This window comes from Silurus meridionalis, chromosome 4 (assembly GCF_014805685.1).
Source record: "Silurus meridionalis isolate SWU-2019-XX chromosome 4, ASM1480568v1, whole genome shotgun sequence".
NCBI classification, from domain to species: Eukaryota; Metazoa; Chordata; class Actinopteri; order Siluriformes; family Siluridae; genus Silurus; species Silurus meridionalis.
This window is the reverse complement of record NC_060887.1, coordinates 19,653,135-19,666,899: the sequence shown is the minus strand read 5'-3', so window position 1 is coordinate 19,666,899 and position 13,765 is coordinate 19,653,135. Positions and strand designations below refer to the sequence as shown.

The 13,765-nt window shown below is 38.8% G+C and overlaps 1 protein-coding gene across 6 annotated transcripts in view; it reads right to left on the bottom strand.

The window, feature by feature from the left end:
• Nucleotides 1-786: 786 nt before the first annotated feature.
• The window catches only part of sema6e (sema domain, transmembrane domain (TM), and cytoplasmic domain, (semaphorin) 6E), a 124,012-nt gene continuing 111,033 nt past the window's right edge, over nt 787-13,765 (bottom strand). For 4 of the 6 annotated variants that reach the window (XM_046846362.1, XM_046846363.1, XM_046846364.1 and 1 more), the window contains 2 exons: nt 11,184-11,336; nt 787-3,398 (listed from right to left, as the gene is read on the bottom strand). In XM_046846362.1, the coding sequence (XP_046702318.1) occupies nt 2,149-3,398; nt 11,184-11,336 (1,403 nt within the window). In that variant the 3' untranslated portion in view covers nt 787-2,148. Of the gene's footprint in view, nt 3,399-8,792; nt 8,946-11,183; nt 11,337-13,765 lie in introns of those variants that run through there. The other 2 variants (XM_046846368.1, XM_046846367.1) reach the window with 2 other exon arrangements.

The following is a 13,765-nucleotide window of genomic DNA, read 5'->3' as shown; positions in this document are numbered from 1 at the left end:
GGCCTGAGAAATGAATTCAAGTGTTCATAGGAAAATGATTGCAGACCAGCACCAGGAGTTCTCAAACATTTTGGTGGGGGACGGAAGATATCTTTAAATTGGGAACCATAAAAAACTGTGTGACAGTGCGGCAAAGTTGAGACAGAAATATGTTTAAACACCAGGCAACGAGCATACAAGCACACACCTCATTTAAACATAACCCAAACAGCAACTTTATCCATTGAGTTTTTCAACAAAGTTAATTTTTTGGACACACTTTCATTTTGGCTAGAGTCACTGATCATTGAAATAGAATTTGCTTATTTGGATTAAACTGAAATCTGAAATTTCTGCACTAACTTCTCCCGCCATTAGGCATTTTTTCTTGTGCAGTGCATTGCTTTACATGCACACATACAGTACATAACTGACTGAAATAAATTGGTGAAGAACTATAAAACCAGGGAGCTGTAGATCCAAAAGGAATAGCTTCACACAGTAAGGGAATATTAAAAATGTCTAAATAGAAATATAAATCTACAGTATTCTATATTTATATATATATATATATATATATATATATATATATATATATATATATATATATATATATATATATATATATATATATATATGTGTGTATGACACAGAGACATCAAAGTTCTTTTCTTTTCAAAAATGGCAAATTAAATGATAATGGTAGCGTCTCTCTCTTTTCCCCAGGTACATTTCCTGCCCACCCTCCCCACCCAAACACCCCTGTAGCACATACCATATTAAATAAGGCACAAATTTACACAAACATGAATTTGGCTAGTTATTGTTCTTATATTTACACCATACAGCTACAAAGTTAATAATGATAAAACACATTTGAACATGATGAAAAGAGGAGAAGATCAGATCGGGAGTTAAGCTTGCATTCTGGCATGAAGGGTCAGTTTTCACAGTTTCAGTCCAGTCTTAAAGAAGGAATTTTACACTGATACTCTTCTGCAGTGCGGCTTAAACGGCATCAAAGAAACTGGACCACTGGACCATAGTGTTTCTGTATTAGGAGATCTAAATACATACTGCTTTGGGTAAACTCATGAGTCTGATGCACATCTGATTACATTCTTTACATTCCTCTTACATACATTTATATTAATAACACTAAATTAAGGACCAATTCATCCCATTTGTAAACAGAGATAACAAGAGATTGAATGCTGATTTTTCTTTTCTTTTTTTTTACTAGGACACTCTAAAAGGTGGGCAGTGCTGTTGCAAAATTTGTGGTAATACAGCTGAAAATGTTATTGCTCATGTGTTTAATCAGGGGATTTAATACTTGTAGGTAAAAAAAAAATACACATACATTTTATTATATATATATATATATATATATATATATATATATATATATATATATATATATATATATATATATATATATATATAAAATACAAAATGGGAGGGCAAATTAACTGAAAGTTTACCTGTCAAAATAAGGCAAAGAGCTACTTTCAGAGGTGATCATCCATTTTATCAGAATACAGAATACATATACTGGTTAGGTATATGCATACATATATTGTGTAAATATAAACACATATATATACACACACATGCATATATATATACACGTTTAGAACTGGGATTGATAAGGTCCATCAAGTCTACATCGAAAAAAAAAAAATTTTGTTCAATGCCAGAGAAATCTGAATCAGTATAAGGCTCAAGCCTAGGTTAGTCTCAGCCTTAAAATTAGTAATACCATAACCAAGAGTTCAGGAGAACACTGAAAAGCAACACTCAACACAGTGGCAGCCTAAAACAAGATGGGCACTGTTCCATTCTCTTCTACTTCCTCACCTTCTATAAGCAAATAGCTGAGCAATACCAATATGGTACAAATATTCATGAGGCACAAAGAAAGAAAAAGAGTCAAGTTCAAATGTAAAGTTGACAACACTGGCAGCCATTATCAGTTCTATTGCAGTTCTTTTTTTTTTTCTTCTCCTGACTGAATCCATTTCTCAGTGGTGGTGCAGCATTTATTTAACAGCTGCCCATAAACAGAACTAAGCAATCCAGACTGGAGTCTAGACTTGCGCTTTATGAACAAGTGTAGATTTGTTTAGTCTACACACTCTGAAGTGCAAGTGAGAAGTCCATGGGAGCTCAGTAGTTGAACTTCCCAGCCTGATTTACAGGTGAGGTGGCAGGAATAAAGAGTGGTTTAGGAGGGACATCAGGTTTTAGTGAGGCTGTGCGACGTACCACAGCTCCACGCTGGAGCTCAGGCTGCTCGCTGTAGCTGTGCTGACGTGTCAGGTAGCCATTGGGTATGAGTGGGTGACGTGCATCGCAGCCTCCGGTAGAGTTGACCCGGGCAAGAAGTGGGGGATGGTGTGAGCGACGGCTAAAGCTTGGTTCTCGGCAAACGGCTCCTCCAGCTGACATGAGCGAATGGCGCTGGGAGGCATGACGTGAAACCCTCTCCAGTGTAGACTGGTGCTGGGAGGGCATCTCTGGTGGCACATCCATGCGACGTGTCAGGCTGTCTCTGGGCAGGGTGGAGGAGCTATAGTAGGGAGCTGACTCTGTTTCAGGGATCTGTGGCTGCACGCGGTTGGCAAATGCCATCTGGCCCGAGTTAGCGGATATGGATGAGGTAAGCACAGTGGGGCTCTTTCCAGTCGCAACATTAATCTCATGAATGTGCTTGAGGAGCTCATCAAGTGAGGTCACATCCACAATCTTGTGTGGGTAGCAGTGTTGTGGCTGACTTGGGACACGCTCAGAGTTGTGTATCTTGCGCTCTTCCAGATGCACAGACCCACTCAAAGGCTGTCGGCTAGCCAGACCATGGGTAAATGGAAAGACCTGCTGAGGAATTCCAGAGCTAGGCCTAGAGCCAGCCATATTGTGAGACTTGGGCTCTTTGGCATTGTTACAATTTTGATTCTTCTCCCACTGGTTCTTGAAGGCCTTCATGCTCTTGATTGGCAGTTCAGGTGTCGAATCAGGGGTTGGAAGCCCAGACAGCTCAGAAGAGTGGTGGTGATGCGGATGTATCAGCTCTGCCATAACACCATGGTGGCCATGTCTCCGCCCTGAATGATCCTTCCCATTTTGAAAGAAGGCATTATATAGCTTTGGAGAAGATACCTCCAGCTTCTCATCCTTGCCCTGGTTTTCCAGAAGGCCATTCAGCTTAGCCAGACTTCGCAGAGACAGAGCATGAGGGATAGGAGCCTCCGGGTCCTTGGCCAGTCTCTTAGTCTTGTTAACATTGTAGTTGCAGTAACAGGACACAAGGAACCCAGAGAGGAAGGCACCCAAGACAAATGCCACAAGCACACATGCTATTAGCAGAGTGTAATGAACACTGTGGTTAGACTTGTCAACTTCAGGAGGACGACGGACTCCTGAAGAAAGAGCAAAAGAGAAAACACAGTATAGTGAGTGGGCAAGATCTCATAAGAAAAAAAAAAAACATAATTTGAATTGGCAAGTCCTCAATCAGATATTAGTAAATTAATGCTGCAACTTATAGCAGTTTACAGCAGCAGCAGATCTAATGCTACAAAATGTTTACAAGCTTGGCATTCTCTACTGACTAATAAAGCTTTATGTGTGTTCAGTGGATTTAAATATGATGATAGGCTTTACTGGCTATTTAAAACCTCACTGTGGATTTAAGATGGGCAAAGTTTAGAAATAAAGCACCTGTTTTGCTTTTGATAAAATAACAAAAAAATAATAATAAAATACAATTTGACTACCTGTATCTAAAAATACTATTCTAACAGTCTTAAATTATTTAAATAAACCTTAGATGTAAAATACATTACTATGCCATGCAGACTGAGGGCAAAGGTGACATTTGCTCTACATAAAATCTGAGCTAATTAGTAAATTATTTTTCCAGTTTTCATCCGTCTTCTCTATTCAAGGTCAAGGAAATGTGGACAAAACCCTTAACAACTTCTCTGCAGAAAAAGCCCTTAAACCTGCATGCCTAAAAAGAATACATTTTCATAAGGAATATTCAAAAGTAGTTAACTAATTTACAAAATGCTTTCTGAAAAACATTTTCTATATTACAGTATAGGTGAGGCTGGAGATGGTACATAGTGTTATAACATTTAAAACAGCTGAAAGGGATGCAGATGTTTAAGGGCTGGGACATGTGCTTAAGCTAGCAGGAGCTGTGCACCTGCTTTACTTCACAATGCAGCAGCAGGTAAATACAATATAGTGGCAGTGTAGGGGGTGAAGGAAGGAGACAATATTAAGAAAAAGGGGGAGAAACGAATCAAAAGGTGGAGGAAGGAAAGTGTTATTGTACTTTCATGCAGCTCCAAGCAAAAGCACAATTATGAATGCATAATAAGTTTGGGGTACAAGGGAAAAAAAAAAAGATAATCTTCCTCCAGGCATCAATACAAACACATTAAGAGAGTAGAGCCTGGCATTTTGCTAGCTATCAAATAAAGAATGCCTTTCTCCTAAATGTTTTTTTCTTCAGCTGTTTGTAGATGCAAACTGGAAAGAGTTATGGCAAAATAAACTCTGCAATATTCCGGTTTGCCTTATGGCAAAAGAACACTTTCCCCTACCTTTCTCTTTTCTCTCTCACTTCTGCTTGGCAGAAGAATTATATAGGTCAGGAAATAGTTGGAAAGACTTGCTCCCACTGAGCATGTTTCGCTTTTTACCTTTCAACAGCTCAATGTTTTTTGAGGAAAAAAGATAGGACTTTGTAGCAACTAGTGTTATGTCTGCTGCTTTTTCTCGCTTTCTTATCTAACCTCCGATAGTTGAACACTGGTAAAACAGTGGTACTCTGACTGAAGAAGGGGAATTTATGAATAATGGAGCTCTTCCATTTATGATTCTGACTCACCAAGCCTCTGCAAGGCCCTAAACTATACACACACATACACACAAGCCTGGAGTGCTCTGAGGGCTACCACATGCTCTGTGATAAAATGACTCATTCCTGATGCATGTGTACAGTATGTGTACTGCACTAGGGGGCACAAAGAAGGGACACATCGTATCTGCTCCACACATAAATTGTCAAAACATGTTTGACTCTCAGCCAAGGATGAGCAGATGCCCATAAAAGATAAATGCTGCCCCACTCACCCTCTCACTGCTACCAGACTGTAAACAGTCTCTGAAGGCCTAGCAGTTTAAGGTAGCTTACTCTAACACATGATGGAAGATTCTGCTCACAATCGAAAAACATTTAAGCTCGCTGGAGAAAAACATATGACTCCTCCTTTGCCGTAATAACAGTATCCATCACACCTGCCAGGTAAGAATGGCAACAGTTTCTTGCCAATTTTATTTTAGTAGACTTTTCCACTGACTGGGTCTGCAGGTCAGCTAGAGTTTGTGGAGCTTGTTGTTTTACCTACTCTTCCGGTTAATCCCATAAGCATTCTATGATAATGAAATCTGGACATTTTGCAGGGCAGTTTTTTGTTTCAGTGTTCCATCATGCTCATTTAGAGAGTTGACTCTGTACCCTGAAACAAGGAAGTATCCGTGATATAACTGACTTGCACAAAAAGCAACCCAATATTCTGGCTAATGACAAGCAAACTGACTGTTTTTTATGATTTGCACCCAGGTGCACCTCATACTAACATTGTACAATAAGGTGAAGCAGTCAAGTTTGACCTTATCCAGTCCTATCTGTGCAAACAGAATTTTCGTTCTAAATCCAGATATGCATATGTTGTTCACAAATAGCTAAAAACAGACAAGCTAACATCCCTGTCCTATTAAACTCATCATCTCAACTCACTTTGTAAATCTCTAATGTGAAGGTGAAATACAGTTTTCTTAATGGGAATAAAGCCTGTACAATTGTTCCATGCAGAAAGGCTGTTAGTCCAGTATTTTATTTTTTTTGTTTTTATTGTCCGTTTTCTACTATGGTGATCTCCTGTACATGATTGCTTTTGCCCAATGTCTACAATTGCCAGATAATGTATATTACTATACTTAAACTTAACTACTGGCAGCAAATACTCTACACATCAATGTAAACTCTAGAGTCCAATAGGCATCATTATACAGTTGATATAAAAAGTCTTCCAACCTTGTTAAGATTTCAGGTTTTTATGGTGATTGATCTTTGTAGCATAACAATCTTTAATTTTAACAGGACATTTTATTTACAAATAGCCTTGTTTCATCCTACATTTTCATACATCAGTATGCTTTTACACGAAACATTGTACACGCTGGGATTTATCTGGCTAAATTGGATACTCTGGAAGAATTCAAAATAAAATCTTCTAAATGATGTAGAATATATTGAGTGAGACTGGTTAAATAAACATTATGAATACTTTTAATACTTTAAATACAAAGTTTTCTTTGCATTTTTGTGTTTTTGATCGTTTGTTACTTTGTTCATACACAAAGCACTTGCATAATATGTTTGTGTACAGTGTTAAACCCAGCTAAAGATAACAGAAATGTGTGAAGAACAGGGACAGCCACATTACAGACCATCAGATAACGGAAGAGGGAGAGTGGGAGGAGTTAGTGAAGAGAAAGCAAGATGAACATAAGGTGGTGCTGACTGAAAGGTATGAGACTAAATATGGTGGCGCCGAGGGCAAAAGGGAAGTGGAGGAGTGCAGGAGATAATGCACAATTGGAAGACAGTGATGGACAGACTGTTAGCTAAGTGTTAGTTTTTCTCTTTCTCTCTCTCTCTCTCCTTTCCCACCTGTATAGCAGAATCTGTTCTAATAGTAGGAAATAGAAAGAACAAGAATAGACAAAAACTCTGTTACGTAAGCCTGATTACAGCGAGAGAAAAGTGGATGTGGATAGTGGGAAGTAAGATCGCTCTAAGAGCTAATTTAGGGTGTGACAGTTGAGAACACAGCGTTAATGGCAAAAATCCTAAAAATAGAAATAAATAAGGACCAACTGCCATGAATTTTGTGCAAGAGCATACAAGGTGTGCAATATAGCACAAATCTAATTATTAATCATGTACACAAAACTTTCTCCAGTTTGTTTTAATTTTCACATAATTTCCCTGCTTCTAATCATACCCACTGATCGCACTCTTACAAATAAAGGTGCCAATGTGAAGGGGTTCTGATCCATTAACAAATGTTAATTACATAGTTAGTCATATTTCAGATAAACTTTTTTTTTTAGATCTATCAGACAAAAGTTTGTCTATGACATGACTGAAGGACATTCTTTTTTATCATTTTTATCAGGTTTAAGTCTAGTCTTACAATTGATCCCAATACCTTTATTAGGTGAGGTCTAAAGTGTCCTAAACGTCAGCTCACAGTATTCTAGAACAACTCCAAACACTTGAAATGCACTGACTGCCCATTTCAGTATAATACAGTACCCTTACCCTTGGCTAGCACCACTTTAACTCATCCTTCACACTCTTGGCCTGGAAAGTATGTGCTTATGAGGTCTCTACAATGATCTACTCTTTTGAAATCCATTCCAACAATCTAACCATCAAGATGAAAGGAATGGTGTGCCTCTCTTATGAACTTCAGTATAAGTAAAGGGTGATTACTGATGATTATTTTATATTCATTTAGTAGGAGCAGGCAAGCACTGCTAAATTAGCTTAGTTTTGCCTGACATGTGCAATAGAATAAAAATCTCTTTCTCTAATTCATTTTTGAGGCCATGCCTGCTTTGTCACTGGTTTCCCCAACTTGAATCAATCCCTGGCGCAGTGCAGTCTGGGAAGCTATGAGCGATCAGCAATCAGACTTAAATACAGACCAAAACAGCCAGGCTGCTTCTAACCGAACCCGAGCGTGATTAGATTGCAGTAACTCAAATCACCCTGGTTTGACCCAACAGCAGGATGTGAACGAAACATGCTGTTTATTGTTACTCGTGAGGAGCAATTTTGACATTGGAAAGGCAAACTATCATTTGGAATCTGGATAAATTTTGGATGCCTGGCCCGAGGAACTGCTGGATACAGTTCACAAAAACTGCTGATGTCATTATGTATAAATTATTTAGCACCGGCTCTGCCTTTTCCCATACTCAACTACACAACTATGCTTCCAGTCCTGTCTCATTCTGCACACATCCCTGCAAAAGTTTCCAAGTTTCCTGGTTTTCTGGTGCAGTGTGAAAACTGAACTGGACCAAAAAAAATAATACAAATCTTAACATTACACTGATGATCAGTGCCTGGCACTTTTGAAAAGCTCATTGAGCTGTTCTCTACTGCCAAAAAACTATACCCAACTCATTTCAGCCACACGGTTTTCAACATTTATAATGAGAGACTAAACAGATCACCAAAAAACCCGAATGACCCTCTCTCTTTCTCTATCTCTCAAACACACACACAGTTGAATTGAATAAAAAATAATGTTGCAATTTGCAAGAGTTTATAGACACTATAACAGTAACCTTTTTTTTGTCCCAAGATCAAAGAAATTCATCACGTCTCAGTCCTAAAATAGATATATCATACTATTCCATATTCTGCTGCATTTCTTTTGTTGTTGTTGCAAAAAAAGTGTTCTGCTTTGTTTAAGTCTCATATGCAAAAGTGAACAGCCTGATTGAAACATAAATAACTAATAAACGGTCTTTGTGATCGAGTTCATTTGCTACAATCATAAAAGCTCTGATGAATTAAATAAAGTGCATATCTTTTCTGTCAGCAAACCACAACACAGAATCCCAGTGAGATTTTTAGTTTGTACAACAGTTTTAAGGTACATGCAGTGCTTGATGCATTATGCATGCAATAACTCAATTAAGGATAGGAACAACAGAAACACTGCAAAAACACTCTTCTTTATTATGGCACATAAGGAGGAAAAACAGAAGTGTTAGGCACATGCAGTTCAAGTTTCTGGCTTTCCCACATTACACAGCGAATGGATGAAGCAGAGCTGGTCCATGTCGAGGAATCAGCCAATCAGTCAGAACTAAAACCAAAAACGAGCAAAAGTGGATAAAGGCGTGCAGGATATATGGCAGGAGCAGGGCGTTCTACAGGAGCAGAAGTTTCTGCAGCAGCACTTTTAACCCTGTTCTCCACCGACAGCCCAGAGAGGGGAAAAAAAACCCAAACTTACCTCTAGCTCCAGCATTGTCAAGCTGGAACATGCAGAATTTGATCTGAATTGCACTTGCATAGAGGCAGAATAAATGACATTCTGTTTCTATGCCTACATCTCTACATCTTCGCATTTCATTGGCTGAGTGCTGGGTTTTATTTTGCCACACAATGAGGGTGAAGGGAGTCGAGGAGAAGAGGAATTGAGGGCTGAACAGAAGAAGGTCACTTAGTTTAGAGGAAACACGAGGCGGGTTAACAGCACGCTACTCCGCAGAGCTCGGAGAGAGTGGGGAGGACAGGGGACAGGAAGGAGTGGAGAGGAAGTCAACAAGTTTGGAAAGAACAAGCGCATTACCTGGATTACATACTGTGTGGACCTTCAGTTTACACTAAACCATGTGTTTTACTGTCTTGCTGACAACAACCATTACCCTTTATGCTCCGTGAGTGTTTTTAATTCTGTTACTGTTTTTGCTGCAAACAGTTAATTCAGTAATAACTAGCACAGCAACACAAGTCTCTAACTCAAAGTATGAAATAGAAAATAGAAAACGTGGACGGCATCTATTTTTTTTCGCACTTTTTGTTCCATCTCATAAGGTATTAATAACCGCAAGGCCAAGGGGCTTTTTAACAGTTCAGCTTGAGTTCATGTCCGGTGTCCTCTGCTCTCTCTCAGTCTAATGAGCTACAGACACAAGTATCCTGCTCCCGATTATGAGGCCAGCCTCCTTCTGTGCACGCACAAATTATCGGAGGACAGGAGTCTTCGACGCACACTGGTTCACTTCATTTGAATTCATAAATGGCCTGTGAGTGTGTTTAAAATAGCTGCAGTAGCGGATACACGCCGTAGACACCTCTGGGCAGTAATTGGTGCAAGTTTTCCTTCTGCTGGAACCTGAGGCATCATTATAGGTTATAGGTGGGTTATATTATAGCCAAGGTGGGTGTCTGGAATATGTAATAGTGAAGCAGACCTTAACCTGTGCTCCCAATTTGCTCCTTTTACACATAATAGCCAGGACTGAAACTAGGAATGAAGAATGCGTGTCATATTATAAATGCATCAAACTGATCTTGGTCCCAAGACAGTAATTTATAGTTTTATATTCCATTTACTCTGCACAGACCTATGCCTTATTTAGCTTTGTTTGTCTCTCTCTTAGTCTCTGAATTATTTGTACTTTCAGTTAAGGATCAAACTGAAATAGTCAGAAAAATAGAGGAAGCTGATAGATGAAGACTGAATTGTGGGATAAAGAGAGCTTTGTAGACCTCAGAACAGAACAGAAACTCTTTAATACTGCATAATAGTTTATGATCCTTTCACTCCGAGTTTCAGAGCTCGGGTTGTCTCACCTCGGCTACCGAAACACATCACTGACCAAGTGTTTTTTTATTAGCCAGTACCCCTTGGCTTATTTATTTGTTGCTGGCATTCTCATTACGGGTTGAGTGGATGATCATAGCAGTAACAGTGAGAGTGCATGGGAGCGGCACAGAGCTCGGCAGGAACAGGATTTATGAGCTCCTATTCTCACAGTGGAGAAACTCCATCAGGAACCACAGGGGGAAAACGCACCCTAATGGCTAAACACAACACGCCACGCATTTCGGGATATTATGGATTCTGAAAAGGAGAGGGAAATTGCTGTTTTAATGGTTTATCATCTTTCATAGAGCATCAATAATTTTGTGTAATTTAAGCAATAAATATAGATTGGATGCTCTCAGACAGCACAAATTGCTTTATACTTACTAGAGAAAGCTCAATTTAGTTGTGGAAGTCAGCAGGCTGCACATTAAATCACTCATTGAAAGATAAAGAAATTAGCTCTAAAGTATTCTCTTTTGATATTGTGTAATTACTGTGTTTCATAAACAAGCTAATTTATTCAAGTTTGTTTTTTTATCTAGAAATATATTTAAGAAATACAATTTATTTTATATATTTAGCACAATATAGGTACTCTGAGTGAGTGTGTGTGTAAAGCTGAGGGCCACACAGTAGGATCCAGTACAGCGCAAAAGGGTTCAAACTAAAGAAAATGGTGAACTAGAAGACAAATAATAGATTTTGAGCCTCTCGCTGCCCCCTTACCCTCCATCTCCACACTGATTGGCTCCAAGCCAGGGGAGCCCTGCCCTCCCCGCTTCCCCTCCGCAGGGTGGGTACCTTTTTCAGAGACACTTGGCCCTTTAGGCAGAGCTGGTCCCTGAATGGTTGGGCTGGCGCTTGTGGGTGAGGTCTTTCCTGTGGTTGTGTTGGAAGGGGGCAACAGAGTTAACCAGTCAGTCAAGTCCTTAAAGTGCATCATATTAACATACAAAAAAAACAAACAAACAAAAAAACAATATTTATGCCAATATTCTGTGTGCATGCAGTAAAAAAATAAAGTAGCTAAAAGATCAAATTAAAAACATCACTATTATATTCACTGCTGAAAGCGGTCCATGTGAACTTCAGGAAGTGGTTTATGCTTGTAAAATTGTTTTGCTTGTCCTTTCTGTTCAAAGACAACTGTCCCTTCTAGAGGAATCCTTAAACAGAGGGATTTCCTTTCACAAACGGTGCAAACCAAAAAGCCTACGGTAAAACCAATAACCTTTATAGGAACTCTTACAGAGAATGCGTCTATGGCTAATTTAAGTCACTCAAGCAATAGCAGCAGGATCACATTGTGTGTTATTTTTGTTGGATCACATTGTTGTTCCTACAGCCACTTGCACCAGCAGAATATTAAGTTTGACTGCAAGTTACACTGATTTTTACAAAGCAGCAGGGTGACGCGTTCCTGCTCTGTCTCCCATTCTATGGACAGAAATTGTGTGAGAGCAACACAAAGAACGCACCGATGTTACTGTCCCCTGAATACATGCCAACAGCATGACAAAGACTGAGAAGCCAACAAGATTTCCCCTAAAAAACGACAAGGGGTTTAAACTTTAAATCATTCAATACTCACTGAATACAATTCGTTTTTTTCACCTTGGACAGTTAAGAATCACTAGCTTTTTGAAGAAGTGCACCCAAAATGGCCAATTGTTGATGAAAAAAAAGTTTCACTTTGCAACTGTATAACCAAGAGAGAATTTAAACCTTGCAATGTAAAGAATCTGGATTGCAAAACAGACCCATTCACTCAACATAGCAGTAACTTAACTAGCAGTGTGTAAAATATTCAAACTTTGTGCTATCTATCTATCTATCTATCTATCTATCTATCTATCTATCTATCTATCTATCTATCTATCTATCTATCTATCTATCTATCTATCTATCTATCTATCTATCAAAAAAAGACAGTCTAAATCTATGGTCTTTAAGTGATCAGTCTTCTTGAAGGTTATACATTTATGAAGACGACTGATTTTTCTGGCTCTGGTTCTCATGAATGTAATAATCAAATTAGAGCAAATTCTATCTTGCATTACATGAACTTTACTTTGCAATGTCTATCAATGTTAGCAGCCAGTAATCTTAATTGGATCAACATTTATTGCCAATCTATTTCCTGTCAAGTAAGGAGCTAGTTATACTATATAACTATATGCTATATAGACAGCTGACTTTTGTGGTTAATATCTGCAGTTTATATTTGTGTTAAACTGTATATGATTGTAGAGGTTGTTGTTCATCCTAAGGTGCATTTGTACATTTTAGTCTGAAACCATGTATAATGTATACTAGTGTGTAAACACAAAAGTATGGTACATTTAAAAACTAAACTAGGCTATGAGTTCAGTATGCGCATCTGGTTGCAGGTGTTAAACACTTTCCAGAGCAGAACCTAAACTAGGAAAACAATGCTTAGTTCGAAATTCTGCTTCCTGATTCCCCTCTGCTTCTATCAGGCTACAGATCTTCTTATTTTATTCCCTCACTGTGTCTGTAAAGCTTGAATTTGCAAATTACAATTCAGAATTTTTACTACATAGCTTGACACTCGGTAAGTCTGAGGGCCTCCCCATCTTTAATACTGCAGCAGTTCTGCGAAGGGAAAAAAATTCCATAATCTTCAGCCAAGACTGTTTTAATTATTGATGCCTTGGTAAAGTTCCTGCTCCTCAAATGCTGAGTGTCCTTGAAAGGCAAAGTAGAGGGGCTTCCAAGATTGACTGATGGTTAATGAACCGCCTTTATACCGTTTCCATGTAACCAGGCAGTTCACCAGCTGCCACATACATGCACATATTTGTAACTCTATCTTTATGAGGTATTTCCATTAACTTTTGTGTAACTGACAAACACCCTCAACCTTAACCTTATTAAACACACATAAAAGCAGCAGTTTTACTAACCAAATGTCCAAACAAAATCATGGGCACATTTGGTTCTCATAAAGAAATTAAAAGCTGCTTCTCACACAAAAGATTTTTGGCAGTTTATCAGCGTCCTTCCAATCAGGCCTGTCAGTGGGTGATCTGCACTAGGCAAATTTAGCCTGCGCACTGGGGGGAGCCGAGCCTGACATGCCAGCACCATGCTACAAGCCTAAATGATATTACTTTCATTTATTATCATTCAGACCACTGGGGGAGAAATGGCAGAATATGGTGATTGTAAGTGAGAACAGTTTCATTGTGCTTGCAGCTAAAAATGTGAGAAAGAGCTACATTTTCTTAGTGGGGCTGTGCAATCAAATAACCCAGAGGCCATTATAGATCAGAATTTCCACGTTT